Genomic DNA, 27,864 nt, shown 5'->3' on the forward strand with positions numbered 1-27,864 from the left:
GCTATTCTGGAACTTGCTCTGTAGACCAGACTGGCCTTGAATTCACAGAGATCCGCCTGGCTCTGCCTCCCAAATGCTGGGATTAAAGGTGTGCGCCACTATGCTCGGCAAATTATTATTTTCAAGGTAACATTTCCTTTTAATATTTCATGTGTAGTGTGTTTTGCCTGCATGCATGTCTGTACCAGGTACATACCTGGTGCCCATGGAGACCAGAAAAGAATGTTGGATCCGCTGTACCTGGAGTTTCAGCCGATTATGAGCCACTCTGTTGGTTCTGGGAACTGAACCCATGTCCTCTGGAAGAGCAGCCAGTGTTCTTAATTGCTGAACCATCTTTTCAGCCCCTCCTCCTTCAGAAAGAATTATTTTAAAGATGTAGACTGGAGACTAACTCTCAGTTAAGAGCCCTTGCTGCTATTCCAGAGAATAGAGTGTTGGCACAAGCCTTTAGCCCAACACTCAGGAGGTAAAGGCAGATTCTCTATGAGTTTGAGACCAGCCTGGACTACATGGTGGGGTCAGCAGGAAGGTGATCTTGCTAGTAGTCAGCTAGCCTTGAACTCTTGAACTCTTGGGCACAAGAGAACCTCCTTCGCAGCCCCTCATGTAGCTGGGACTGCAAGTGCATGCTGCCGAGAATGACTATAAATTGTTTGATTTGTGACAAGATCTAACCATGTAGCCCAGGTTACCTCTTAATTTATGGCAATCCTCCTGTCTTCCATGTTGAGAATACAGACATAAACTACCACACTTGGCTAAGTATTTCAATTTAATGAAAGACTGTAAAGAAGTCCTAAATTAGAATTGTAGCATTGGCTCAGAAGTTAGCAGAGTATATTACTCTTGCAGAGACCAGAGTTCAGTTCCCAACACCAACACTGAGTGGCTCACAACCACCTGTAGCTCGAGACTTCATGGGCACTGCACTCACACGCACATATCCGCATGCAAACACAGATTGTCTTACTTGGGGTTTCTATTGCTGCAATGAAACACCATGACCAAATGCAAGTTGGGGAGGAAAGGGTTTCTTTGGCTTACACTTCCATATCACTCTTCATCACTGAAGGAAGTCAGGACAGGAACTCAAACAGGGCTGGAACCTGGAGGTAGGAGCTGATGCAGAGGCCATGGGCGGGTGTTGCTTACTAACTTGCTCTCTATGCTTTACTCAGCCTGCTTTCTTATAGAACCCAGGACCACTAGTGCAGGGATGGCCCCACCTACCGTGGGCTGGCTGGGTCTCCCCCATCAATCACTAATTAAGAAAATGCCTTACAGCCAGAGCTTATGGAGGCATTTTCTCAACTGAGTTTCCCTCCTTTCAGATAACTCTAGTTTGGGTGTCAAGTTGACAGAAGACTAGCCAGCGTACAGATATACACATAATTAAGAACAAAATAACTTTAAAAAGAAGTCCTAAATTAATGGTCTCTGCACCATGTAAGTGGACAGGGAAACTGGATGTTGGAAGTTATTAGTTCTCCAGAACACATCTAGAAAGGCAGGGCCGTAATTTAGTCTTTACCGTGTAACTGGGTTTTGTGGCACAGACATGCAGAAGGGCTCCTTTGGAGGCAGAGACCGGGTGACTAAGGGGATATTTGGCTTTATCTGGATGGAATGTCAGCTCCTGCTGGAGCAAGCTGCCTCAGCCCTTGTACTTTCATTTCCCAATCTATAAATGGAGATAATAGAAGTAACCTCAGACAGTCATTGGAAGAGTAAATATGCCTACAACATATTTAAAACAGAGCTTGGGGGCTGGAAAGATGGCTCAGTGGTTAGGAGCATTAGCTGCTCTTCCAGAGGACCCGGGTTCAATTCCCAGCAACCCATGGCAGCTCATAACTGTCTGTAATTCCAGTTCCAGGGAACCTGACAAAACACTAATGCACATAAAATAAAAATAAGTAAATTTTAAAAAACCTACAATTAAAAAAAAAAAACAGCCGGGCGGTGGTGGCGCACGCCTTTAATCCCAGCACTCGGGAGGCAGAGCCAGGCAGATCTCTGTGAGTTCGAGGCCTGCCTGGGCTACCAAGTGAGTTCCAGGAAAGGCACAAAGCAACACAGTGAAACCCTGTCTCGAAAAACCAAAAAAAAAAAATAAATAAAAAAAATAAAAAAACAAACAAACAAAGCTCAGTACCTGATGAGCACTATGTAAGAATGATATGTCACCAGCATCGTTACTATTTTAATTAGTAAATATTCTTTATTAATGTTTATGTTGGCATAGAAAGATCATCACTATTACTAATAATATTATAGTCACATTCAGGTTCATAACAGTTTGATGAGGCAATAAATGTGATGAGGAGAGGGACATAAAACCAAATTCCAAGGTCTGATGGGATAAACCTGGAAACAGGCTGAAATGATGGAGGAACAGGAAGGGGACACACCAGAGTCCCAGGCTCTTTCATGGCTGCTTGAACTGAGATCCCCTGTTGCAAGTGACTTTCATGATAATTTTCTCAGTGAGTCCTGTCTCTGTGCCCAAACCAGAAGGTGTCAGAGTTGTTTTAGAGCCTTAGACACTGGGGTTCAGAAAAGGCAGGCGCTCACTCCACAAGGCAGACCTGATGTCCACTTCACTCACCGCGGAAGCATGATGAGCACGGAGCAGAGCTTCCTTAGACACTAGCAGATGGATGCTCTGGCCCCACGGCTGTTCACATGTGCCCAGACAGGCAAGCTGAGGCAGGTGCTGTGCTGTGGATGGGACAGAGATTTAACTGAAAGTTCACAGGTCGATCAGCTGTGCATATGTGCTCCACCTGAACCACTGAAGCTTCTTTTTTTTTTTTTTTTTTTTTTTTTTGGTTTTTTTTTCGAGACAGGGTTTCTCTGTGTAGCTTTGCGCCTGTCCTGGAACTCACTTGGTAGCCCAGGCTGGCCTCGAACTCACAGAGATCCGCCTGGCTCTGCCTCCCGAGTGCTGGGATTAAAGGCGTGCGCCACCACCGCCCGGCGACCACTGAAGCTTCTTTAAGAACACAATCTCAGCCAGGTGGCGGTGGCGCACGCCTTTAATGCCAGCACTGGGGAGACAGAGGCCAGCGTGGTCCACAAAGAGAGTTCCAGGACAGCCAGGGCTACACAGAGAAACCCTGTCTCGAAACCCACCCCCACAGAAAAAGAGAAAAGAGAGAGAGAGAGAGAGAGAGAGAGAGAGAGAGAGAGAGAGAGAGAGAGAGAGAGAGAGGAGAATCTCTAGAAAGTAACCAAATCTCACAGTCTGTTTGTCTCCAAGGTGGATTTCCCTGTGTGGCCTTGACTGTCCTTGGAACTCTGGAGGCCAGGCTAGCTTCAAACTCAGAGTGCTGGAATTAAAGGCATGCTCCACCACACCCAACCTACATCTCTATAGTCTTAAATCACTCAAGGTTGGAGGGCTCTTTGTTTGTTTTGTTTTTGAAACATAACCTGGCTAACCTAATATCCAACAATTCTCAAACTCAATTGCAAAGAAGTCCTCAGAGGTAACTGCTAAGAACTCGGGTTCCTTAGTCCCAGGCCACATCTATGGAATCAGAATTTCTAGGAAAGAGGCTAGACAATCTAATAGGCTTTCCCTCGAACTCCATAGGAGTTAAGAAAAACTGGAGAAGCTAAGCTGTGAAGGCTATGATAGAGAAGGGACCTCCAGGAGGCAGGGGCTTGAGGAAAGGCGTGTGGGAATGAATGGCTTAAGACAGGAGTCAGGGTGTTTAAGAAATGGCAGCATGTGAGCGATGGGGGACAGGGACAGTTCTGAGCAGGGGCTGTCTGGTACGGTCACTCAGGTAGAGACTGAGAAAGAAATTGATGCACGATGCAGACTCACCTCATAGTTATTCGGTAGATTTCAAGATCCTGGAGGTGTTGAATGGAAGTCATAAAGATCTGGCGAGATGATACAGTGTTTGCCTCGCCTATTCAGGGGCATGGATCAATCCTGAGCACCACAAGCAAATAACACAAAAAGCAGCAGAAGGTCAACGAACAAGCCGAGCGTGGTGGCCGACACCTCTAAGGGATTCGTTGTCGGATGGATGAGTGTGCGTGTACCCTAGGGCGAGTGGAGGCCAGAGGACCACCTGCAATAGTGGACTCTGTCCCTCCACCATGGGTTCCAGGGGGATCTGAGATGGCAGCGACTGTCTCTCCCTGAGCCACCTTGCTGGCTCTGGCACACACCTTTAAATACAGCTACTTGGGAGGCTACAGGAGAAGGATAGAAAGTTCAGAGTCCACCTCAGCAAATGAGCAGTTCTCTAGCTCCAAATAAAAAATTAAAAGGAGAGGCTGGAGAGCTGGCTCAGCAGGTAAGAGCACTGGCTGCTCTTGCAGAGGACCCAGGTTCAGTTTCCAGTATCCATATGGTGGCTACAACCATCTGTATGTAACTCCAGTTCCAAGGGGTCTGATGCTGTCTGCTGACCTCCGTGGGCACCAGGCACACACATGGTGCACATTCATACATGTGACTGAAACATATGTAAAATAGGTATTATTTAAAAAATTTAAAAAGGGGGACTAGAGAGACAGGTTAGCAGTTAAGAGAGCATGCTACTCTTGCAGAGGCTCTGAGTTTGGTTCCCAGCACCCACGTCGGGCAGCTCACAACTGCCTGTAACTGCAGCTCTAGAGGATTCAATACCTCTGGTCTCCATAGGCAACTGCACTCACGTGCATGAACAGATAGATATACACACATATTAAAATAATAATTTCAAGAAAAAAAATTTAAAAAAAATAATAAATCTTGGCCAGGTATGATGGCATATGCTTTTGGGCAAGTGGATATTTGTAAGATTGAGGCTAGCCTGGTTTACATAACAAGTTCCAGGCCAGCCAAGGCTACATAATGAGAGCCCGACTCAAATAATAATAATAATAATAATAATAATCTTTAAAAGTAAGGACTTCAAATGTAGCCCAATGCTGAAGTACTCGTTCATCACACCCAAGGTTCCAGGTTAAATAAATAAATTCTTGTACAATGACAGAAGTGTCCTCATATCTCGTGTGTGCCAGTGTCCATTCACTCTATTCACTCATTCATCGCCTTAACAAACACTGTGTACTCACTATGTTCAAGGACCCACAAAACCACAGGGAAATTAGCAATGAGCACAATAGACAAAATCTACCAACTTCGTTGGGCTTATTTTCTTTGCCTTTCTGCCTGGCCAAGATGTGAGTCAGCATGCCTCTTATTCAGATTTCCGGTCAGCATCTACTTTGTACTTGACCTGTGTCAGTTCCTGGGAAATGTAGACAGCAGTTAGGCCTGTGCTGTGCTGGTGGCAGGCTGGAATCTGGCCTCACAGGATGTGGTGGTTTGAACAGGAATGGCCCCCAGAGCCGCATGTGTTGAATACTTGGTCCAAAGGGTGTGGCACTGTTTGGAGGTGTGGCCTCGTTAGAGTAGGTGTGACGTTGTTGGAGGAAGTGTGTCACTGGTGAGGCCGTCTGCTGCCTGTTGATCAAGATACAGGACTCTTAGCTCCTTCTCCAGCACCATGTCTGCCTGCATGCTGTCCATGCTTCCCACCATGATGCTAATGAACTAAACCTCTGAACTGTAAGCCAGCCCCAATTAAATATTTTCCTTTATAAGAATTGCTATGGTCACAGTGTCTCTTCACAGCAATACAACCCTAACTAAGACATAGGGTGAGCCGGGCGGTGGTAACACATGCCTTTAATCCCAGCACTCAGGAGGCAGAGGCAGGAGGATCTCTGTGAGTTTGAGGTTAGCCTGGTCTACAAAGTGAGTTCCAGGACAGGCTCCAAAGCTACACAGAGGGACCCTGTCCTGAAAAAAACAAACAAACAAAAAGACATAGGATGAAAGTGTGACTGTCAGAGAAAGGACTCAGTACTATGCCACACACAGCAAGAGGCTCAAAGATGTGTGGAGGCTCTGATTTCTTGGCAGGAAGGGAGGTGATGGGAAAAGGAGGTAATGTTAATGTAACCAAATGGTTTGTTTTAGAGACTTATTTTTATTTTTTATCTATGCATATTTTGTTTGCATGTATGTACATGTACCACATGTGTACTTGGTGCCTGAGGAGGCCAGAAGAGGGCATCAACCCTTCTGGGACTAGAGTCACAGATGGTTGTGAGTGCCACATGGGTACTGGGAACTGAACCTGGGTCCTCAGCAAGAGCAGCAACTGCTTTTAACTGTTGATCCATCTTTCCAGCTCTTAAAGATTTGTATTTAAGTGTGAGTGTTTTGTCTGTGTGTGTGTGTGTGTAAATGCACCACCTGGGCGCAGTACCCGTGGAGGCCAGAAGAGGGCATTGTATCCACTGGGACAGGCGATACAGGCAGTTGTCAGTGCCATGGGGTTGCTGAGATCCGAAGCTTGTCCTGTGTAGGAACACCCAGCGCTCTTAACTGCTGAACTGTCTCGACAGCCCATTTGTCTTTTTGAATCAAAGTCCCACTATATATCCAGGCTGGCTTTCAATCTGGCATCTTCCTGTCTCTGCCTCCTGAGTGCTAGTGTGGGAGGCGGGGGTACAATCATTAGCATACCCAGACAGCTTGGAGACAATCATCCCAGAACCCAGGGAGGAAGAGGGATATAAAGGAAAGGGCCTTCAAGAGGGAGGGTCGTTGAGGAAGCGTCCCTGGTGGTCCAGGTGGGAGGAAGTTGCTGAGAGCCCAGACTGAGCTGAGGTCGTGAGGATGGGAGGAAGTTCAGGATGTGGCCAACCAGGGCTGAGTGTAGAGCATTTACCCGGCATGTGACAAGCCAACTCCCATCTCCAGCATTAGGAGGGAGGGAGAAGCTGCCAGAGAGAGCTCCACCTGTAACACCGGACACACTGCTTAATCCTTTGGAGCGGGTTTGCTGATCTGTACACTTGGGATAGCAGGAGTGGTTAGGAGGTTGATGAGTTTCTGTGTAGCACGTGGGACATGACGGATACCCATGGCAGCAGCGCGGTGGTGGGGAGCCAGGGACGGAGTCTGCCTCCATGGAGTAGCTGGGTGGACAGAGATGTCAACTTTGATGGAGAACGGGAAGAAGCACTTCTAGCAGCCAAGGCTGACCCTGTGGGGTCCCCTCACCACAGTGCTGCCTTGCTCTTTACAGGTGAGCCCGACACCTCCGACTCGTGACTCTGTGCTCCTGGCCTCAGGCTACAGTAGGGCCTTCCTCTGAGAAGGATCTAGTTAGTTCACAGGGACAGGTGGATGCTACAGACACGAAGGTACTGAAAGGTGTGGTAGAGCAAGATGAGACCCTGGACTCGGCAGGTGATGTGTCCCTGAGTTCAGATGCCCAGCATCCACGTAAAAGCTGTGCAACAGCAGCACACATCTGTAACCCGGGGGCACAGAAGCACGGGGGCTCCAGGGGCTCTTGGTTAATCATTATAGCTAAAATGGTAAGCTGCGGGATCAGTGCATGATCTTATCTCAAAAGCTAAAAGTAAGGCGGAGAGTCAGGAGCCACCCACCACTGACCTCTGACCTGCATGTGTGCACACGTACACGTGAGCACACCTGCATACACATGCGTAGATGAAGTCAAAGGATTCCAAAGGAAGATGGGAACCTAGGCTAGCACCCAGGAACCTTGACTGAGGGTCACAGGACAGAGGAGGAGCCTGGAAGGAGGTGGGAGACAGACCCCGGAGGTTGAGGTGATGGGACAGGAGGCAGGCAAGGATACGAGGAGGGGAGAGTTCTCACAAGCAGGCCACTGGGTTTAGGAGCCGTTGAAGGTCAAGGATGTTTGGCCCTGCTAGGACACAGACAAATGGTGTCTCAGGGGAGTTAGCGGGTATTTGGCAAAAACAAGGTCAAAGCCCACCCCACTGGGAGTCCCAAGCCCACTGCCGAGGAAAGGAAGAATGAATGTGTTCTTAAGTGATGAGACGGAGCGAGGAAGAGAGGAGGGCTCCCTGGAGCTTCTGAGGCGCTAGATTCAAGATTTCAAGACTCAGCAGAGATCTTCCTTCCTTCTACACCCCCCACCCCCATCCCCGGTGTTGGGGGCTGGAACCCAGGGCCTTGCTGGCATGCTAGGCGAGCATATACCACGGAGAATCATCCGAGGCCAGGGTAAGTGCCATTTTTATCAGAACCATCTAAAATGCCAGACCGGAAGGTCCCCGCAGGTAGTGACCACCCTGTTCTTGTGGGTAGGCAAGCTGAAACCCACCAGTGCCAGGGCACTCCCAGGTAGGGTGACGAAGGATGTACAGAACAAGCCCCATGTCCTTCTCAGTAAGCAATAGCCACACACAGGGTCAGGCTTGTGGTTTCTAGTCCAAAGAGCCTCCTGCAGAGCCGAAGGGACAGGATAAAAGTGGTCCTGTGTAGGCTCACAGAGACACCCGTCCATACACTCTACCGGTATCTCCCAGGTTATTCCCTTAATTCACTGCCTTAGACCTTCATTCGGCTGGTCCATGCCAGCCGCCCGTTCACCCAGCATCCCTGTCCCTGCCTCTGCATCTCTCCCTGCTTCTTGGGCTCTGCCCCCGCCCCCCACACTTCTGGGCCTCCCCTGTGCCCCTCCCGTGGGTGCCCCTCCCTGGACTACAACCCCCAGGCGCCCCCAGCCCGGGGCGCTGCGCATGCCCCCTGCTCCCCGCCCCCTCCTGTTCCCCCTCCCTCCCTTCCTCCTCACCTCCCTCCGCCCCCCTCCCCCGCGCCTCGGCTCCCGCATCCCTCCATCCAACCCTGTGCCGCAGCCGCATCGCCACCGCAGCCCAGGCAGAGCCCAGTCGGCCCAGGCCCCTGCCTCTGCCTGGCCTCAGCTCCCCGCCCCCCCCGCCGCGCACCTTACCCTCACGTCCCTCGGAGGTCTAGTCCGGTGCCCCCAGACCCCGGCCTCCAGCACAGAGGCAGGAGGCAGACAGAAGCAGCGGAGGCGGGAGGACGAAGAAGGGGAGGAGGAGCCCGTCGCAGGATGAAGGATCGGACTCAGGAGCTGCGGAGTGTGAGCTAGGGGGTGGGAGAGGTGGGGAGGCGGGACCCTGTATTTGGGGAGCGCGTGGGGATGGAGTGGGGGAGATTCTGGGGCATGGGGGGCAAACGATAAGACTAGAGGTTGGAAGCCGGGAACCCTAACATCTCCGGGCACCTGATATCTCCAGTGAACCTGCAATTGGAGGACAGTGGCTGGATGGAGTTGAAGGCCATTAAGACACAAGGGGGCAGGAGAGGTCTCAGGGGCCTGGGCAGCCCGTATGCCCAGGGGGGCCCTGGGATCTAACCTGGGGATGGGAGAGAGTGAATGTCAAGAGAGGAATGGGGGACACCATCATCCCTGGAGCAGGTTTGTCAAATTGGACGGATGGAGGTGGTTACTGGTCAGGCCGGGCCCGGTAGGACCCAGATTTGGGATGCTATGGAGGGCACAGGTTGGGACTAGATGCTAGCACCTAGCAGTGAATGAAGTGTGTGTGTGTGTGTGTGTGTGTGTGTGTGTGTGTGTGTGTGTGTGTGCACGCAAGCGCACTGGTGTGTTGCTCCGTGGGGAGAGGGCACTGCTTACAGGGGGGAGTGTGGGGGAGAACTGAGTTCCCCTGGGCCAGAGCGTCAGCTGAGGTGACCCCAAAGGTGGGAGAGGAGAGGAAGATCCACCCACCAGGTCACCGAATTGGGTTGTGTGACATAGACCACACAGTGCTTGGGGGAACTGGGGCATGGGAGCAGCCAGGGGCAGGCTGCTGGCGGCCGGCCGGGGCCCAGGCTCCAGGAGGCTGGCCAGCAGGGCTGGGGGAGGACAGGTGAGGAGGTTGCAGGGGAGGCTGTTCTTTGGAGGGACCGCCATGGCCTCATGAGAATGGTTTCGGGGCAGGGAGGGCGCTGAAACCGTTTGGAGAATGACATGGGTCCAAGGAGGTTGAGGGAGCAGTCTGCTGTGTGGTGGCGGCCACTGGGCACTGTGTCCCGATCGAGTGGGCTATGCCAGAATTCCGAGAGACTGTTATTCCATCTGACAGATGAGGAGACTGAGGTGCAGGAATGGGAAGGGACTGCCCCAAGGTCATCAAGCCAGTGTCTGTGTTGGGCAGGTCAAATGGCTCAGGGGCCTCCGGGCTGCCCAGCTGACCTGGGGCTACACCTTCGGCCTTTGAAACACAGGTTGAGAGCGGAGACAAAGGGCTGTGCTGTTCGAAAGCCTCTAAAGGCTGGACTTGGAGTTGGGGACCCCAGGTCACAGGAGCTACCGGGGAGGGACACAGAAGCAAGGCACTGCCTGTGGAGGCAGGTGGAAGTGGGGAGGAAGGGGGAGCTGGCAGTTGAGGGGGGAGGTAGGAAGGATTATTTACTGCGTGAGGAGAACAGTAGTAGCAATGGCAAGTCAACTCTGCGTGCTTTATGGGAAATCACCTCTGATTACTGACAGTCCTGTGAGGCTGGTGTTAGCGTGATCTCATCTCACAGGAAAGGCCACAGAGGAACTTGGCCAAAGTTACATAGCTCGAAAAAGGCAGGATTCAAACCCAGACCAGCAGCCCCAGCATCCCAGCTCCCCTCCAGGTGCCGTTTGCAGAGCAGGTTGTCATGGCAATCCCATTAAATCCCAACCAACTTCCTGGTAAGGTAGACAGAGAGTCTGCCTCATCTAATATTTGGGAAAACGAAAGCCCAGAGGGTTTAAAGGGCTTCCCCAGGCCACACAGCTAAGCAAGGGAGAAAACAGGATTCGAACTCAGATCCCCAGCAGCCAAGAACATTCCATGATTCCCAAACCTAGAGAAATGTGATAAAGTGGGGGTGGAACTGTGGTAAAATTGCAGGGAGAGGGAGCCAAGAGTGGGGAGTACTCCTCTGAGTCAGGGCTCCCTGCCCAGAGGTGAGGAAACCTGTGGCCAGAGCTGTTGGGAGCTGGGGGAGGGGGGTGCGGGAGGGGGGGAGCCAGGTGGCCGAGGCAGGAGGCAAATGGAGGGCTGGGGCTGAGGGGGCTGGGTGAACACTGAAGGCCTTGCTGTTAGTCACAGCTTAGGGAGAGTGAAGGTTTGGGAGGGTGCAGGCAGGGTGGGGTAGGTAGGAGCTCCAGATGTCTGGAGTGTAAGAGTCTGTGCCAGAGTTGAAAGCCAAGCTATGGGAAAGCAGGAGAGACTCAGCAGGCCGGAGGACGTGGTGAAGGGGCCTCAGGAATGCTAGCTGCCGGGCCTGGTTGTCTTGCCAGGGCTCTGTAGTCTTCCCAAGGAGTTTTCAGATATGTTTATCCTACAGAGGTTGAGGGCTCAGACACAGGAGTCAGGTTGTCTGTCTGGGCTTATGTCCTAACTCAGTTACTTCATGGGTGACCTTGGGCAAATTACTTAACCTGGCGTGTGTGTGTGTGTGTGTGTGTGTGTGTGTGTGTGTGTGTGTGTGTGTGTATGCATCTGTGTGTGTGTGTGTATGCATCTCTGTGTGTGTGTGTGTATCTCTGTGTGTGTGTGCATCTGTGTCTATGTGTATGTGTCTGTGTGTGTATCTGTGTGTCTGTGTGCATCTGCGTCTGTGTGCATCTGCGTCTGTGTGTATGTGTCTGTGTATATCTGTGTGTATGTGTCTGTGTAAATGTGTGTGCATCTCTATCTGTATGAATGTATGTGTCTGTGTGTATCTGTGTGTATGACTCTGTGTGTGTATCTGTGTGTAGGTTTGTGTGTGTGTGTATCTGTGTGTGTGCATCTCTATCTGTATGTATGTCTGTGTGTGTCTCTGTGTGTGTGTGTATGTCTCTGTGTGTGGTGCTGGCATGAACTGAGGGTTTTGAACACACCAGGCAGGTACTGTTATTGAGCTACATTCCAGCCTCAGTTTCGTCATATGTAATTTGAGTGTAGTGGTACTACCTGGTTGCACAGGGTTATTGGAGAATTCAGAGTTGATTCATACAGGGTACCTCAGACATCAGTGCTGTGTGGTTACTAGTCCCCGGTGACTTTTGACTCTCTCTGGAGCATCACAGAAGCCCACTTGGATGACACCTAATTGATTTTGGAATTACTCAAGGGCTACAGGGAAAAAGACAGACTTGCCAGAGGTGTCAGAGGTGCCACAGCTGGCAGAGCTGGTGTTGAACCAGGGCTTTCTGTCTCAGGTTGCCCAGACTTTTGGTTGGGAGCTAGGTGCTATTAGGCTGGACCTGGAACCTTGCCGTGGGGACGCCTCAGTTGAGTAGGTGTCTCGGGTCCAAGAAGAAAGCCAACCAAGACACAGAGCCATCAGAGGGTTGAGTGAGGGAAAACAGGAGGACATATGCCAGCTTGGGGTGGGAGGTCAGGGAGGAAGGAGGGAGGGGGAGGGGAGGCCAGGAAGCCTGCAGGATGGCCTCCTGGCTGGCAGGAGCAGGCAGAGACTAGAGTGAGCGGATCGTCCCCTCCAGGGCACTGGGCTTGTCTCTGCCTTGAGTTCTGTGTTTCTTCTGCCCAAGAATACTGTTCCCCTTGCCTTACGTCCAACTTCTCCCACATTGCAGCATGATCGGACTCAACTCCAATGTCACCTCCTCAGAAAGACCCTCCCTGGCCACCTGAATAAAGTGCCAGCATGCATGTTCCCATCACACACACACACACACACACACACACACACACACACACACACACACACATACACACACACACACACACACACACACACACACCCCGTTTATCTCCCTCTGTGACTCTCAGGCTTAGGCACCCTCTTACCCATTTTTCACTGTTTACCCCCACTCCACCCACCCCACACACACCTTCAGCTCCTTGGAGGCAAGCCCTTCCTGCCCAGGCTTGTTCACCCCTAGTGCCAATCATACGTATTTGTTAGATGAATGAGTGACTTGGGGAGGCGGGAAGAAGATCAGGAAGGGAGCAGGTGGGCTGTGTAGGCTAACAGAGGGAAAGGAGTGAGGTGCCAGGCTGGACCATGGGAGATGGGGAGGGGAGGCCCAAGCTAAGGGGGCAGATGGGCAGAATCGTCGGGGGTCAGGAGCCTGGTGGGCAGAATATGGTAGTGTGTGTGAGCGTGTGTGTATCTGATACCCTCGGTTCAGTCTCCAACACCACATACATGCGAACACACACCAGAACCCTCTTGTTGCTGGTGTGGAAAACTTGACGTTAAGGAGTCAGATGGAAGCTAGGGGATTGAATTGAATGCCCCACACAGCCAAGGAAGCTTCGGAAGGTGACAGGAGCTCTTATTAACCCCCTGGATCCTCCCAGGTGGTCAGCAGTTGGTGGACAGTGACAAGAAGTGCCCTGCCACCCACCAACACCTCATTGGCTGACCACCCTCGGGCAAGTTAGGTAATCTTTCTGTGCCTCAGTTTCTTTATCTGTCAGATAGGAATAAGAACATCTACTTCGTAGAGTGGCTGAGATTAAATGTGAGGAACTGCATGCTGGACATGGGCTCACACCTGTGATCCCAACACTTGAGAGGGTGAGGCAGGAGGATCGCTGCAAGTTGAAGGCTACCCTGGGCCACATAGTGAGACCCTGGAAAGAAGTGGGTGAAGGGACAGAGAAATAGAGGGGAAAAGAGTGAGCACAATAGCTCTCTCTGTGGCCAGGTAGGACTAGAGGGACTGCCACCGGTCAGTAGGATGGATGGGGAAAGCCTTGAGACTTGACGGGTCCCCGTTTCAAGCTCCACCTCTGGCTTCGTCTGCTGCGAAGTCTCAGGCAAGAGAGCATCCTGTCTGAGCTGTCTCCTCATCTGCCACACGGGAGGCACAGAGGCTCCCAGTCCACCCTCACCAGACACTCCCCCTGCCTGTCCGTCTCACTGCTTCCTGCTGCCCCTGTGGGAGGAGAATGCCATTGGAAGGCCTGGAAGGCGGAAGCCCGCGCGCCACTTCAGCAGCACATTCATTGACCTCTCTCTGCCTAAAGTTTTCCCACTTATGAAAGGGGTGTGTGATAATATCTGTCTCAGGAGGCTCTTGTAAGAATTAAATGAATAAGTCTGGTGGCCATGTGGTTTATAATCCCAGCACTCAGGAAGTAGAGGCAGGAGGATTCCAAGTTACAGGCTACCCTGAGTATAGTAAGACTCTCTCAGAAAACCAAGAGCTGGCATGGTCACTCAGTAATAGAGTGTTGCCTAGCTTGCATGAGGTTCTGGGGTTCCATCCCCACTCAACCCTCCATACACACACACACACACACACACACACACACACACACACACACACACACACACACACGAGAGAGAGAGAGACAGAGAGAGACAGAGAGAGAGTGAGAGAGAGACAGAGAGAGACAGAGAGACAGAGAGACAGAGAGGGAGAGAGAGAGGGAGAGAGACAGAGAGAGAGGAAGGCACACAGACACACACAGAGAGATCTATAATGAATTAAATGGATGAGCATGTGCAGAACATACAGACAAGCACCCAGAACTTTGTAAAACTGTTTAAATGTTTGTCTCAGTGGTCATTACAGAGTTTGTTTATATGTTTGTATGTTTTAGACAGTCTTACAATGTAGTCCCGTCTGGCTTGGAACTGACTGTGTAGACCAGCCTGGTCTTGAACTCACAGATTCACCTCTCTCTGCCTCTACTGTAATTAGAAGTATGAGCATGCCAGGTATATGTCTGTTCTCTAGGATCTTATTCTGTAGCTCAGGCTGAGCTGGAACTCAGTTGCTTCAAACTCATGGCAGTCCTCCTGCCTCGGCTTTCCATGCTGGGATTATAAGTATTTACCGCCATACCTGGCTCCTCACAGAGTCAGTTATTTATTCACTATGTATGAGGGTTTTGTCTGCATCTTCACCACAGGCATGCCTGGTGCCCCCAGAGGCCAGAAGAGGATGTCTGGACACCCTGGGGTTGGTGCTCCAGAGGGTTGTGAGCTGCCGTGTGGGTACTGGGGTGGAGGCCAGATCCCGTGGAGGGGCAGCCCGTGCTCCTCACCACTGGGCCATCTCTCCAGACCCTGTTTTGTTTTTTTTTAAAGATTTATTTGTTTATTATGTATACAATGTTCTGTCTGCATATATTCCTACACCCCAGAAGACGGCACCCAGATCTCATTATAGATGGTTGTGAGCCACCATGTGGGTGCTGGGAATTGAACTCAGGACCTCTGGAAGAGCTGCCAGTGCTCTTAACCTCTGAGCCATCTCTCCAACCCCAGGACCTGTTTTTATTTTGTTTTTAAGATTTAAAAATAGATTTTATTTTATTTTTGTTTTGTTTTTGAGACAGGGTTTCTCTGTGTGGCTTTGAAGCCTGTCCTGGAACTCACTCTGTAGCCCAGGCTGGCCTTGAACTCACAGAGATCCACCTGCCTCTGCCTCCCAAGTACTAAGGTGTGCATCACCACACCTGGCTCTAAAAAAGATTTTTTTTTAACTCTGTGTGTGTGTGTGTGTGTGTGTGTGTGTGTGTGTGTGTGTGTGTACAGTGCAGGAGCCTGCAGAGACCAGAAGAGGGTATCAGCTCCCCTGGAGTGGAGTTACATACAGGTGGTTGTGAGCTTCCCAACATGGGTGCTGAGGACCAAACTTGTGTTCTGTGCAAGATCAATACACACTTTTAACAGCTGAGCCATGGCTCCAGCCTCTCCTTACAGAGTTTTGAAGAAGATCAGAAAAGATAAGGGGAATAATGTCAGATGCCTTCGGGAGGCACCGGCAGATGGCACTGTGGCTGGGCTGTCAGGTCGAAGGGCTTGAGCAGGAGGTGGCCTGGGAGGGAAAAGAACCCATGGCAAAGAGTGCTTGGGGCACCAATTGCAACCAGAGCCTTGTGGGAAGCAGACCTAGTCCCTGGTCCTACTCTGCTTTGGGCAGATCACTGTCCTTTGCCCACCCTGGCTCTGCGATCCTTCATCTGTGAAATGGGAACAGTATTTGTTCGGCTTTTCCCACTGGGCTGTGGTGGTGAGGATCAAATAGTTTATGAATGTGAACGTGTTTGTACACACTGAGGAATTTCAGCTCTCTTTGTAACTGTTAGCCAAACCAAATCCTACTTATGCCCTTCTATCTTTTTTCCCTTCTCAAGGGCAAACAAATAGGTAGCTTGGATACTCTAAGGAAAGAGGCTTTGAAAACAGCAGGAGAAAGTGAAATCAGACTTTAGGACTTCCTCAAGCTGGCATGGGAAGGGAAAGAGACAGAGAAGAGGAAAGTTCCTAGGTACCTAGACCAGCAAAGGTTCTCCTGACCTGCATGAAGCTGGTCCAGGGTGGGAGGGTGACGGACGGGAGAGTCTGCAGGAAGCTGTGGCCCTGGAGGCTGAGAAGCTGGAAAGCACCGTGAGAAACTAGTACATCCTAAAGATGAGCCCTTCTCCTCCGGCTTGCAGGGCCAACATCTGCCGGGGGCCAACATCTGCCGGGGGCAGTCCGGGGGCAAGTTGAGGCTGGGGAAGCCAGGAGTCCTAGCAGGGTTTTTGAGACTATCAAGTTTGGTTTGAGCAAGACCTGGGCAGAATCAGGTGACTTTCTGGCCTGCAGCAGGAAGTCTCCTCTGGGTTGTGCTGGTCCCAGAGCCGCCTGGGCTCTACGGACCCTGGGTGATCTCGGCGTCTTGGTTGTATCTTCGTCCCATCTGGCTTTGTGCAGGTTCAGCCTGAACAGATACTTCTGAGCCAAGTGCGGTTCCTTAGTCTGTCTGTCGTCTGTGCCCTGCTACAGACTGGGCAGCTCTCCGCCTCAGGTCCCAGTGGCTCCACTTCCAGGCAGCGGCTGTTTGGCTTCTGTCTGGATCTCATGCAGGCTGTCTTGGCTACGTTCTGTCTGAATTCTGGCTCAACCTGCCTGGGGTTCAGACTGACCCCTTTAACTTTCCACTGGGGCTGATTAGGGCTCCAGACTTAATGTCTGTCGATGGCTGTGTTCAACTTTGCCCTGAGAGTTCTGTCCCAAGCAGAGATGAGTGGGGATCCCAGGGGAGCCCTTTTGTGCCTTCCGCCCAAGTGAGTGAGAATGCAGCCCTGGGGCTGTTGAGGTTGCGTGAGTAGGCAGCACCCTCTTCCATGTCCTGGGGACGTGGCTGCAGGTCTGTGTGTCCATGTGTCAGCAATGCAGCTCTGCCTGCGTCTGTGTGCAGTGAATGTCAACATGGCAGTGTGGCTCCGTGTGGGTGGGTGTCGGGGGCCTATTTCTGTGTGCCTGGGTGTCAGCGCTTCTGTCTGTGTCACTGGTCTGCCTGGAGATGGCAGTGTGGGTGGGTGAATCCCTTTGTGTCTCTGAGCCCCGAGGGTGGAGGGCTGAGCAGCTGCGGGTTGCAACTGGGAAATCCGAGTCAGAGAGAGTTGGTGGGTGTAGGGTTGGAAGGGACTGGAAGAAAGTGAGTGAAAAGCGTGGGGGGTGGGGGGGTGGGGTGGGGGAAGAAGGGTCTCCAATAGCAGAGAGCAGTGGGAAGAGGAGGAAGGTGTGGGAGGAAGCAGGTCAGAGTGCCGCCGACATGGCCCTTACTGGGCCTGGCTGTGCTTGCTCAACTTGGCATCAGCCACGGGCAGCTTGGCAGTGACGTGACCTTCTGTGAGGGAATGAATGGTCAGGTCGGGGCAGGGAAAAGGGGGATCCGAGCAGGTACTGCCAGGGCATGGTAGGAAGGCTCACAGCCTGGGAAACCATTCTAGAATCCTCCTTGGAGACCAGAGACAACCATCACAAGGACGACATTTAGTTGGCTGTTGAAATACTGAAGTTTGTCCATATCCAACAGTCAATAGCAACAGCTTTCTTTCCAGGGAGACTCTGAATGCATGAGGCTGTTCCTACCTCAGAGAGTGCCTCTAGCTGACTCCCTTTAAGGTACCTGGGCATCTAAAGACATTGTTCTTTAAGATATCCAGCCCTGGCTCTGACTGTGTCCTTGCCGTCTCTTCTGACTAGGACCCTTCCCTAGTATCTGAGCCTAGAACTGCGACCATCCATGTATGTGTGGCAGGTAGAGGACCAGAGAGCAAGAGCATCAGCCTTGGGGACAGGATAGGGATTGTTCATGGACTCGGCCTTGTTTTTCTCTCCAGGCAAAAGACAGTGATGATGAAGAGGAGGTGGTCCATGTGGATCGAGACCACTTTATGGACGAGTTCTTTGAACAGGTAGAGCCTCCAATAGCCCTGGCCCAGAATGCCCCTTCCCAACAACTTCCTTTGCCTTGTGCACCCCCCTCTTTCCTGCACACTCCTTGGCCTTCTGGGTTTGGCCCATTTCATGGAGCACTGGCTAGTTGTCCTGATTCCCTCATCTGGCCCACCAACCGGGCTGAGGGGTCACTGATTTCCTGTCCCAGGTGGAAGAGATCCGAGGCTGCATCGAGAAACTGTCTGAGGACGTGGAACAAGTGAAGAAACAGCACAGTGCCATCCTGGCCGCCCCCAACCCGGATGAGAGTGAGTACCGCTTCGGGGGACTTGAGTTGGGGCCCCATCCAGCTTCTCACCTCCCTCTTTGCCCTCCCCCCCAGAGACTAAACAGGAGCTGGAGGACCTCACAGCAGACATCAAAAAGACGGCGAACAAGGTCCGGTCCAAGTTGAAAGGTGAGAAATGCAATTCTGCAACTTCCGGGAGAGATCTCTGCCCTGCACTGGACCGAGCAGGCCTCTGGAAGCAGTGCTCACAGGCTTCTGGGGCCCAGATTCCTCATCAGTGAGAAACACACAAGCCCACTTTTGCCCACATTCTTTGGAGACACGTGACAGGGAAGTGAGCTGGGTAGGGTTTCCGCCTGGACTGCACCTGAGAGCCATCAATCAGAGAAATACAGATTTCCAGTCAGTCATGGTGGTGACGACCTATAATCCCGCACTCAGGTCACCGTAACAGGAAAGGGGACAGTTCCTGGTAAATGTGGGCTAGATAGCAAGACCCTATTTCAAAAAAAATCCAGGAAGGAAGGGAGGAGGAAATGAAAGAAACATACTCCTCCAAGAGGTTTAAATCTTGTTCAGTCCTCATTTGTCCTGAACAGGCTCTGAACACGACACTGAGCACCCAGTAGGGTGGCTCAGCAAATGCTTCTGTATTAGTATCCTCGGCTCAGGACAGATTGGACTGTGTGGCTGACATCAGGGGCTGGCATGCGTGCAGGCGGGCCTTGCCAAATGCTCATGGATTCACTCTAATTTAAGGACTTGGGTGCTGGTAATAATCACCTTCCCTCACAGCACTGTGGGCTGGGAACCTCCTTGTCTGCTGGTGCCAGGGGAATAGCAGTATCAAGGAGCGGCTACTTGTGTGCCACGGTAATTTAGCAGCATAAGACAGTTACTGAGGGTCTGCAGCACGGAGGCCGTTGCTGGGCTTTAGACAGGCTTTACTGAGGGCCTGTCCCCCAAACCACTGACCTTACCTGGGGGGATGAGGAAACAAGCGCCGTGTCCTTTTGGACTTAAGAGGAAGCCATGCGTGAGCCTTTGATGCTGACCTGTAAGGACAAGGTCTTTGTTCTCAGGGAGTTTGCTCTGGGGTCATGTTCATGCAATCTTCATGAGGAGTCCAGCCTCCAATGTTGACTCACTGTGGACAGTTCCTGTGCTCGGTTTGCTCGTCACTATGGTGGGGGAAACTGAAGCAATTATAAAAAAAAATTTTTCTTCTATTTTTGACAGCAAAATATTTTTCTCCAGATGAAGTCTTACCAAGAATCTCAAATATAACATCAAAGTTGCCAGACATGGTGGCCCACACATTTTGGCTCAGCACTAGGGAGACAGAGGCAGGTAGATCTCTACGAGTTTGAGGCCAGCCTGGTCTACATAGCCAGAGTTATAAGGTGACATTTTCAAAACAAACACCATAAAAGTCGGGTTGCAGGAGGCATAATGGTGTGCCCCTATAATTTTAGCACTTGGTAGGCTGAGATGAGCCGGAGGGTCACAGGTCCAGGACTCAGTGGTTTCTTCAGACCCATTGTGTCCTGATCTAGAACACTTTCTAGAAGACCATGAGGAAAACCTTGTGGTCAGGGGTTCAGGAATAGGTCCAGACAGAAGACAGGAAAAGTGAAGGTAGTTAAGAAACTGACCAGGAAACAAACAAACAAACCAATCATCTTTCCCATCTTTTTCCAATTGGTGGCATCAGGGTGACCTTGACAAGTGGTCTCAGGAATTTGAACCCCAGTTTCTAGTGTGAAATATCAACCCATACCACTGAGTTCCCGGAATTGTAAAAGACCCCTCTGTCCAGCTCTGGCCCTAGCCCCAGGTCTCATAATGCGGCCCAGCAGGACCAGCAGGTCCCTGGATCCCTAATCGTGTATCTGGTGTTTTCTGTGAACTGGCGCAGCCAGGGATCGTGCTCAGACATTGTTCCTGCCTTTGCTTGCAGGAGAGCCTGGAGGGGTCGTCTAGCTGCCTTCCTTCCCGACTGCCAGTCAGAGAGGTGGTACTCTGAGGACTGGTACTCTGAGGACTGGTACTCTGAGGACTGGCCCAGAGGCCCCGAGTCTAAGCAGCCTTGGTGATTCATCCTTGCTGCATTTTCTGATCTCACTTGTAGAAACTGTCACTGCAAGTTCTTCTTAGAAATCTGAGTGACAGAGTCAGGAATACATGATCCAAAAGCAGTATAATACATCCTTTAGAAGTGGGAACTCAGCCAGGCATGGTGGCGCACGCCTTTAATCCCAGCACTCAGGAGGCAGAGCCAGGTGGATCTCTGTGAGTTTGAGGCCAGCCTGGTCTATAGGGCGAGTTCCAGGCAGCCAGAGCTACACAGAGAAACCTTGTCTCGAAAAACCAAAAAATAAAATTAAAAAGAAGTGGGAACTCCCAGGACAAGCAGGGCAGCTAAGTTTTCTCTGTTAGAACATCCATCTATGAGCTATAGAATTCTCATGGAAAGAATGGCCACCGAAAAGTCAGAAGGTAGCGGGGTCTTGCCTGCAGGAGCAGCAGCTATTCAGAAAGTTGAGGCAGAAGGGTCTTTGAGTCCACAAGTTCTAGGCAATGTAACAACAACCTGTCTTTAAAAGCAAAAAAAAAAAAAAGAAGAAAGAAAAAAGAAAAAGGTTGGTAGGTCTTACTTCTTTTTTTTTTTTTTTTTTTTTTGGTTTTTCAAGACAGGGTTTCTTTGTGTAGCTTTGTGCCTTTCCTGGAACTTGCTTTGGAGACCAGGCTGGCCTTGAACTCAGAGATCCGCGTGCCTCTGCCTCCCGAGTGCTGGGATTAAAGGAGTGCGCCACCACAGCCCGGCGGGTTTTGCTTCTTGTTCAGAGATGAGAGGAACTGGAGGCTGCTTTGGGGTGGGGGGTGTCCCCTCTAGTGGACTGGCTATATTCATTCCCTCCTGGGTTTGGGCTCTTCCCAAAGCAAAATCCTTCCATCAGAACAAACTTGTCTGGTGACCTTTTGACTCTGTCTCTCTCCCTACCTGCCTTAGGAAACCCCCTCAGATCCCTACCCGTGTACTTGGCAGCCTGCAAAACTATACCTCACCATAGTCCCTTTGGTGGAGCATGGTGTCCCTTCCCCAAGCCTGGAACCTACCTCTTCCCACACCCCAGATCCCGTCCCCCCACCCCACCCCCGTCACGTCCCGCCACGTCCCCTGGTCTCCAGCCTGTCACTGTGCCTTCTTTCCCGCAGCGATCGAGCAGAGCATTGAGCAGGAAGAGGGGCTGAATCGTTCCTCCGCAGACTTGCGCATCCGCAAGACCCAGGTAGGCTCAGGGTGCGGAGGACCAGGCCGGGCAGGAGTGGTCTCTGTCGGGGGCTTTGGGCGGGGTTGTGGCAGAGAGCAGAGCTGCGCGGTACCTATTGTTGCCTGCGGGCTAAGGATGGGGATGCGGTTTTGAATTCGTGGGAGGCTGGTGCTGCAGCCTTCTCAGCCTTGTGGCCCTGACACCCTGCTGTGTCTTTCCCCAATTCTCTAGCACTCCACACTCTCGCGGAAGTTCGTGGAGGTAATGACCGAGTATAATGCAACCCAGTCCAAGTACCGGGACCGCTGCAAGGACCGCATCCAGCGGCAGCTGGAGATCAGTGCGTGTGCCCCTCCCCTCCCCAAACTCCCAGCACTGGACAGGCCCCCTCCAGGTGGTTCCTCCCTGGAGCCAGCACCTGGCCTGAGCCCGGCGGAAGGGTGGGTCCTGGGTGCCTGCTCCCTTCATCCCACCACCCCAGGTCCGCTTCCTGAGTCCTTTCTCTCCACAGCTGGCAGGACTACCACCAATGAAGAGCTGGAAGACATGTTGGAAAGCGGGAAGCTGGCCATCTTCACTGACGATGTGAGCCCCGGGGTCGGGTCAGGTTCTGTCAGGGAAACATTTGCCTCTCCACCACGTCCACCCTGGAATCCCAGACAATGGACAGTTTGGACCAAGAGCTGGGAGATTCCATGGGGGCAGGGCAGGAAGGCACCTCCTTAAAAAAAACGCTCAATAGCGCTGTGCCAGGCATTTCTACACTTGCAGGACTTTCTGTTTGTGTTTTGAGACGGGATCATGCTATGTGGCCCAGGCTTGTTTCAAACTCCCAATCCTCCAGCCTCAGCTGGAATTACATGGGCGAACCACTCTGTCTGGCTTCATTTCATCTTCCCTATGATCTCAGAAGTAGCCCATTTCACAGATGAGGAAAATTGAGCCAGAAAGTGAAATAATTTGTGAAGAACTTGACTCCACAGTCTAATTTCTGAGTCAGAGCTCTTCAGTATGGTGACTGACAGCATACTCCTGTCCCCAGACCCGCAGGAATCGACAGCCTACTCCCCCTCCTGAAGCATGCATTCTCTGTGATTCATTTTTGAAGGCTTTTCTTTTGGTTTGACTTACGTTTTCCACACGACCCTGTTCTGTTTATATGTGAGTGGATGGGTTTTCCCCAAACCCAGGTTCTCTTTCTCCTGTGGACATGTGCTTTGGCCTGCCCAGTCCTGTCTCCATTTCTGCCTCTGTGGCCAGATGGCTTTGGGAAATGGGTGTAGACCAGGTATAAAGTATTCACCGTGACTGTGTAACAGTTTGCAGTGAAGTGGTGTTTGAACAGTTGGGTTTTGTTGCATTAATTAATGGGCAGATAGGTTGTGGGCCAGTTACACAGTCCTCCTCCCGATACAGCTCTCCTAGGGCTGTCTGTCTTTCTGTGTGAGACTGGAGAGGTGCCTGGTGGGTGACTCCAAGAGGTCTCACTTTAGAGGGCACGAGTTGACCTCTGGCCAGGCATAGTGGCACATGGGAGGCAGAAACAGGAGGATCTCTGTGAGTTCAAGGCCAGTCTGGTCTACAGAGCTTCCAAGACAGCCAGGGCTACATGGAGAGACCGGCCTCGAAAAAAGAAGAAAACGAAAAGTTGACCTCTGCCCCCTGGCATTCCACTGTGTCATGGAAACCACCTTTATAGAACTCACTCAGTTTACAACAGTCTTTTGAGATAGGCACAATTATGATTCATACCTCTCTTCCTTTCTTTTCTTCCTTTCTTCTTTTCTTCCTTATTTCTTTCTTTCCTTCCTTCCTTTCTTTTTTTTTCCAGACAGGGTTTCTCTGTGTAACATCCCTGGCTGTCCTGGAACTCACTCTGTAGACCAGGCTGGCCTCGAACTCACAGAGATTCGCCCGCCTCTGCCTCCCGAGTGCTGGGATCAAAGGCACGCGCCACCACACCCAGCTTATGATCCATATTTTCTAGGTGGTGCTAACAAGGTCCAGGAGAGGATAAATAATTTGCCCAGGGATTTGAACCCAGCCCCTGTAACTGTTAGGTTGAAACCGTGACCTGGGCAAAGGATGGTCACAGCCCTCTCTTCCTCCCGTCCCCCTAGATCAAGATGGACTCACAGATGACAAAGCAGGCACTAAATGAGATCGAGACAAGGCACAACGAGATCATCAAACTGGAGACCAGCATCCGAGAGCTGCACGACATGTTTGTGGACATGGCCATGCTCGTGGAGAGCCAGGTACAGGCTGCACCAGTCTGGGACCCCCCCACCCCCTGCCCCCGAGCCCTGAGGTTGCCTTTTCCAACCTGACCCTCCTTCTTCCCTCGTCACATTCCCTCTGTCTGCAGGGCGAGATGATTGACCGCATCGAATACAATGTGGAACATTCCGTGGACTATGTGGAACGAGCTGTGTCTGACACCAAGAAAGCTGTGAAATATCAGAGCAAGGCGAGGAGGGTAAGCCAGTGGAGGGGCCCAATGGTGGGGTAGATCAGTGGGTGGGGTGTGGCAGTTATGAAATGGGTGAGAGGCCTTATCTCTGGCTCTGACCTCTTCCTGTTTCTCTTTTCTCTCCCTTCTCTTTCCTCATGCCCCACATCCCAACTCTTCCTTCATTTGTCTGTCTGTCTGTCTGTCTGTCTCTCTCTCTCTTTTTCTCTCTCTCTCTCCCTCTTCCCACACTCATCTTTCCACCTGCAGAAGAAAATCATGATCATCATTTGCTGTGTGGTGCTGGGGGTGGTCTTGGCGTCATCCATTGGGGGGACACTGGGCTTGTAGGCCCCCCCACCCTTCTCTTCCCTTGGTCCCTCCCCACACATCGGGAGCAATACCCCCACCACCCTTTCACTCTCCCCTGCTCCAAGCTCACTCCCAAAACAGACCCAGGCAGTTCCAGCTCCTCTCACCCTCATGCCAACCCTGGAGTCCCTGGCTCTCACCTTGCCATGGATCCCACCTCCACCTTGCCGCACATAGATAGCAGCAGGCGTGATCACACATGCACACCAACATGCATGCCGCGGGCACATGCTCAAGACGTGTGGACACCCCAGCGTGTGTGTACTTGTGTAGATGTATGTAGATCCCTTGAACCCCTTCTTCCTGCCACCTCTCTCCTGTGTGTGGTCTGATCTTCCCTCTATCCAGTTGCTGTGCAGACTGCGCCTGAGTATAACACAGCAGCCCACCATGCCCTAAACTGTCTTCTGTGAATAGACATATGTGTAGTACAGGTGTGCGTGTGCGTGTGTGCGTGTGTGTGTGTGTGTGTGTGTGTGTGTGTGCATAGATCTGTGGCCATATAATGTGTGTACATGGAGTTTTGTAAGTGTGAAAACCCAATGCAAAAGCAATTCCTCTACTGACCTTCTCTCCTGTCTGCTACCTTTGGAGTGGGAGGTGTGTGTGTGGATAATTCACGTCCTCAAAGGATCCAGGGAGGCCCAGAGACCATGGCACACGTCTCATGTAATGTAGGACAAACTCACAGAATCTCCTGGCTCCATTACTGCCAGGGGTTGTATCATGTCCTGGGGACTCACCGCCCCCACGTGTGTGTGTGTGTGTGTGTGTGTGTGTGTGTGTGTGTGTGTGTGTGTGTGTGTGTTGAGCCTTGGAGTTCAGGGGAGGCAAGTGGAAGCCTGTGTGTAAATGATAAACAACCTGGCTTAGTTTGTATGAATGTGTATTTTCCCTAACAGATGATGTAAAGGGCTTGTGCACAAGACACTCTCTTTCTCTCTCTCTCTCTCTCTCTCTCTCTCTCTCTCTCTCTCTCTCTCTCTCTCTCTCTGTCTCTTTCTCTGTCTCTCTCTCTGTCTCTGTCTCTCTCTGTCTCTCTGTCTCTCTCTCTCTCTCTGTCTCTGTGTGTGTGTGTGTGTGTGTGTGTGTGTGTGTGTGTGTGTGTGTGTATAGTGTTGATAGTTTTCTGTTTAGACAGAACTATTTACGCTCTAAATCAGACACTAGTTTTGGGTGGGTCTAGATACCTGTTTCTAAGCTACCTGGAATACCTGTGTGTGTGTGCACGTGTGCATCCTTAGGGACTTTCTGCTTCTGCTTCTCACATGCACACACTGTCTTTAAGGACATGCTCCCCGGGTTCCGGGTTTGTTTCTTCACACTTAGTTGCCCACTCCCTCTCCTCAGAACAGCAGCCACACACACTGCTCCGTCAGGAGTGTGCAAGTGATACTTCTTCCCTCACCAGACTGTCTGACAGGGGAACACACCAAGTCTCACCTTTCTGTTTCTGCCTGGTAGCAGTACTGAGCCTTGGGCAGCTAGCACAGCCTAGTGTGTTCACAAATGCCGAGGCTGAGAAAGTTCCAGAAAGGTGGCCACACATAGGTGCTGGGGCCTCACACATGAACAGCATGGTGCCCATCCTGGGCCACACCCATTTGCACATAAACTGTCTCCTGGGAGGAGTGTGGCGGGCCTAAGGAGGTAAGATGTCAAGGGCTGCTCCCGGCAGGCAGGCGGGAAACCATGGCACTCCCCCTTCTTGCCTCTCAATTCACCTCAGAAGCTATTGTTTGTCCCCACTGCCATAGCTGATGCTCTGGACTCTTCCCCAAGAGACTTGGGCGGCTTGGGCAACTGGATCTCACACATACCTGAGTGGCTACTTAGGGCCATCCTTGAATCTGTCCCTCGGACATGTATACTGCTGAAACATCAGCTGTGGCCACTACCACAGCTGGCTGACAGGGGGGGCCAGACGAAGTGACTGTTCTCTGGTGGTGAGGAATGGAGGAACCCCTCCCATTGTGTGGACGTTCTGTGGGTTCTCTGGGAGCAGGCAGGCGGTAAATGGGATAAAGGATAGTGCTAGAAGTCCTGTGAACATGTAGGTGGCACACAGAGGTGCGTGTGCCCTGCCCTGGAGTAGGGTAGCCATGTGAAGTGTATGTGTACACAAGTGCATGCAGGACTGGGAGAGACGGGAAAGGAAGAGACCCTGCAAATATGCCTTCCCCGATGAAAATCTTCTCAACAAGTCCTGACAGCTGATCTCTTTCCTGCCTGGATGTTTGAGCTCTGCCCACCTGACGTGCGTGTGTGTGTGTGTGTGTGTGTGTGTGTGTGTGTGTGTGTGTGTGTGTGTCCACATGTATGTAACCCCCAGGTTAGCTGTGCTGAGGAGGGAGCCTGCCTCTCCATTTCCGGAATACTCTTCGGCAGGACAGGAGTCCGCCCAGAGCCTCCTGCCCCCATCCTTGGCTTCTCTGGAGACGTCAGAGGAGGCCCCAGCATCCATCCCTTCTTCCTTCAGACCAGCCAGAACTCCTTTTAACCCAGGTGTTTCTAGCGGCCTCCCTGACACCCCAGTCATGGTGTTCACAAGGACAGGACTGTGGCTGGCATGCTGCTTCTGCCTCTTTGAATGGCACTGGGCCCAGGGCTGCCCACCACTGGGCCTCACGTGGATCAGCAGTCCCTGAGAGTCTGCTGTAACCCAGCTTTCTACAAGACCCACACATCCCACGATGGACGTGCTTATTGACCGCTGTCCATGTGTGTCCTGGATGACTGTCTGGGGGCTGGTGTCTCTTGCATGTTCTCAGATAAGTGTGTGCCGCCTGCCCTCCACATACCTACAACCGACATGCCCAAATGTGCCCCTTGGTGGTCCTAGGCCCACGCCAGGACTCAGTGCTTCCACCGTCCCTTCTTCGCCTCTCACAAAGCACACCGTGTGTCCGTCTCATGTGCCCGTGGGTCATCACGCTCTTGTCATGCCTTGGGCGTGTACACATGATGTGTTCTATGCACTCACCCTGCCCTACCCACCTCACAGAGAAGGAGATGGTTGGCCCCTCGCTCCTCCCCCACCAGCCTCTCCCGGTGCCCTGCTGTGCAGCTGTGCGCGTTGGTGTGTTTCTGTGTCGCTGGCGTGTCGTGTGATGTAGCCATGTTTGCTGACATGAGCCCCTGCCCCCTTCTCTTTTTCTCCATTGGTTTCTAGAACTCTCTCCCTCCCCTCCCCTGAGGGGACAGGACTCCTGGGGCCTGCTGGGGGCCCAGAGCCTGGCCACCCTCCTGTTAGCCTTCAGTCTTATTTCTCTCGATTGGTGACCAAGTTGCAAATGGATAAAATACAGGAAACTCTGACCCCTGCCCCAGACCTGCATGTCCTGTCCTCAGAGTCCCCGAACCCCATCCTGGGCCAGGTTGGGCCTGCTGGGACGGGAGAAATAGCAACTAATCCAACAGCGGGCTTGCCGTGTACTCACTTCCTTCTGTCCCCGCACGGGAC

General features: G+C 51.8%; 1 protein-coding gene and 1 long non-coding RNA gene across 5 annotated transcripts; one reads left to right on the forward strand and one right to left on the reverse strand.

The window, feature by feature from the left end:
* Nucleotides 1–2,198: 2,198 nt before the first annotated feature.
* On the reverse strand, nt 2,199–8,180 carry LOC128124559 (uncharacterized). 3 transcript variants are annotated; one of them, XR_008222901.1, is made up of 3 exons: nt 6,824–8,180; nt 3,839–5,476; nt 2,199–2,724 (listed from the first exon to the last, which is right to left on the reverse strand). It is a non-coding gene; the product is annotated as an uncharacterized LOC128124559 (long non-coding RNA). The 3 variants fall into 3 exon arrangements; XR_008222900.1 differs by having other exon boundaries at nt 6,753–8,180; XR_008222899.1 differs by lacking the exon at nt 6,824–8,180 and having other exon boundaries at nt 3,839–6,746.
* Nucleotides 8,181–8,666: 486 nt separating this feature from the next.
* On the forward strand, nt 8,667–27,825 carry Stx1b (syntaxin 1B). Of its 2 annotated transcripts, none has more exons than XM_052760984.1 (10): nt 8,667–8,969; nt 17,956–18,030; nt 18,222–18,321; nt 18,396–18,470; nt 21,522–21,595; nt 21,809–21,917; nt 22,089–22,162; nt 23,698–23,835; nt 23,946–24,056; nt 24,300–27,825. In XM_052760984.1, the coding sequence occupies exons 1-10, from the start codon at nt 8,940–8,942 to the stop codon at nt 24,378–24,380; spliced, it is 867 nt and encodes a 288-aa protein (XP_052616944.1). In that variant the 5' UTR covers nt 8,667–8,939; the 3' UTR covers nt 24,381–27,825. The 2 variants fall into 2 exon arrangements, with proteins under 2 accessions (XP_052616944.1, XP_052616943.1); XM_052760983.1 differs by lacking the exon at nt 8,667–8,969 and adding an exon at nt 9,155–9,308.
* The last annotated feature ends 39 nt before the right edge of the window (nt 27,826–27,864 follow it).

This window comes from Peromyscus californicus, unplaced genomic scaffold (assembly GCF_007827085.1).
Source record: "Peromyscus californicus insignis strain IS unplaced genomic scaffold, ASM782708v3 Scaffold_4__1_contigs__length_199733344, whole genome shotgun sequence".
Taxonomy (NCBI): domain Eukaryota; kingdom Metazoa; phylum Chordata; class Mammalia; order Rodentia; family Cricetidae; genus Peromyscus; species Peromyscus californicus.

Coding starts and splice junctions, on each gene's coding strand:
- Stx1b (XM_052760983.1), top strand. CDS start 9,267: ATGTCAAGAGAGGAATGGGGGACACCATCATCCCTGGAGCAG. Junction 18,322..18,395: donor CGCCCCCAACCCGGATGAGA/GTGAGTACCGCT, acceptor CCTCCCCCCCAG/AGACTAAACAGGAGCTGGAG. Junction 21,918..22,088: donor CCAGCGGCAGCTGGAGATCA/GTGCGTGTGCCC, acceptor TTCTCTCCACAG/CTGGCAGGACTACCACCAAT.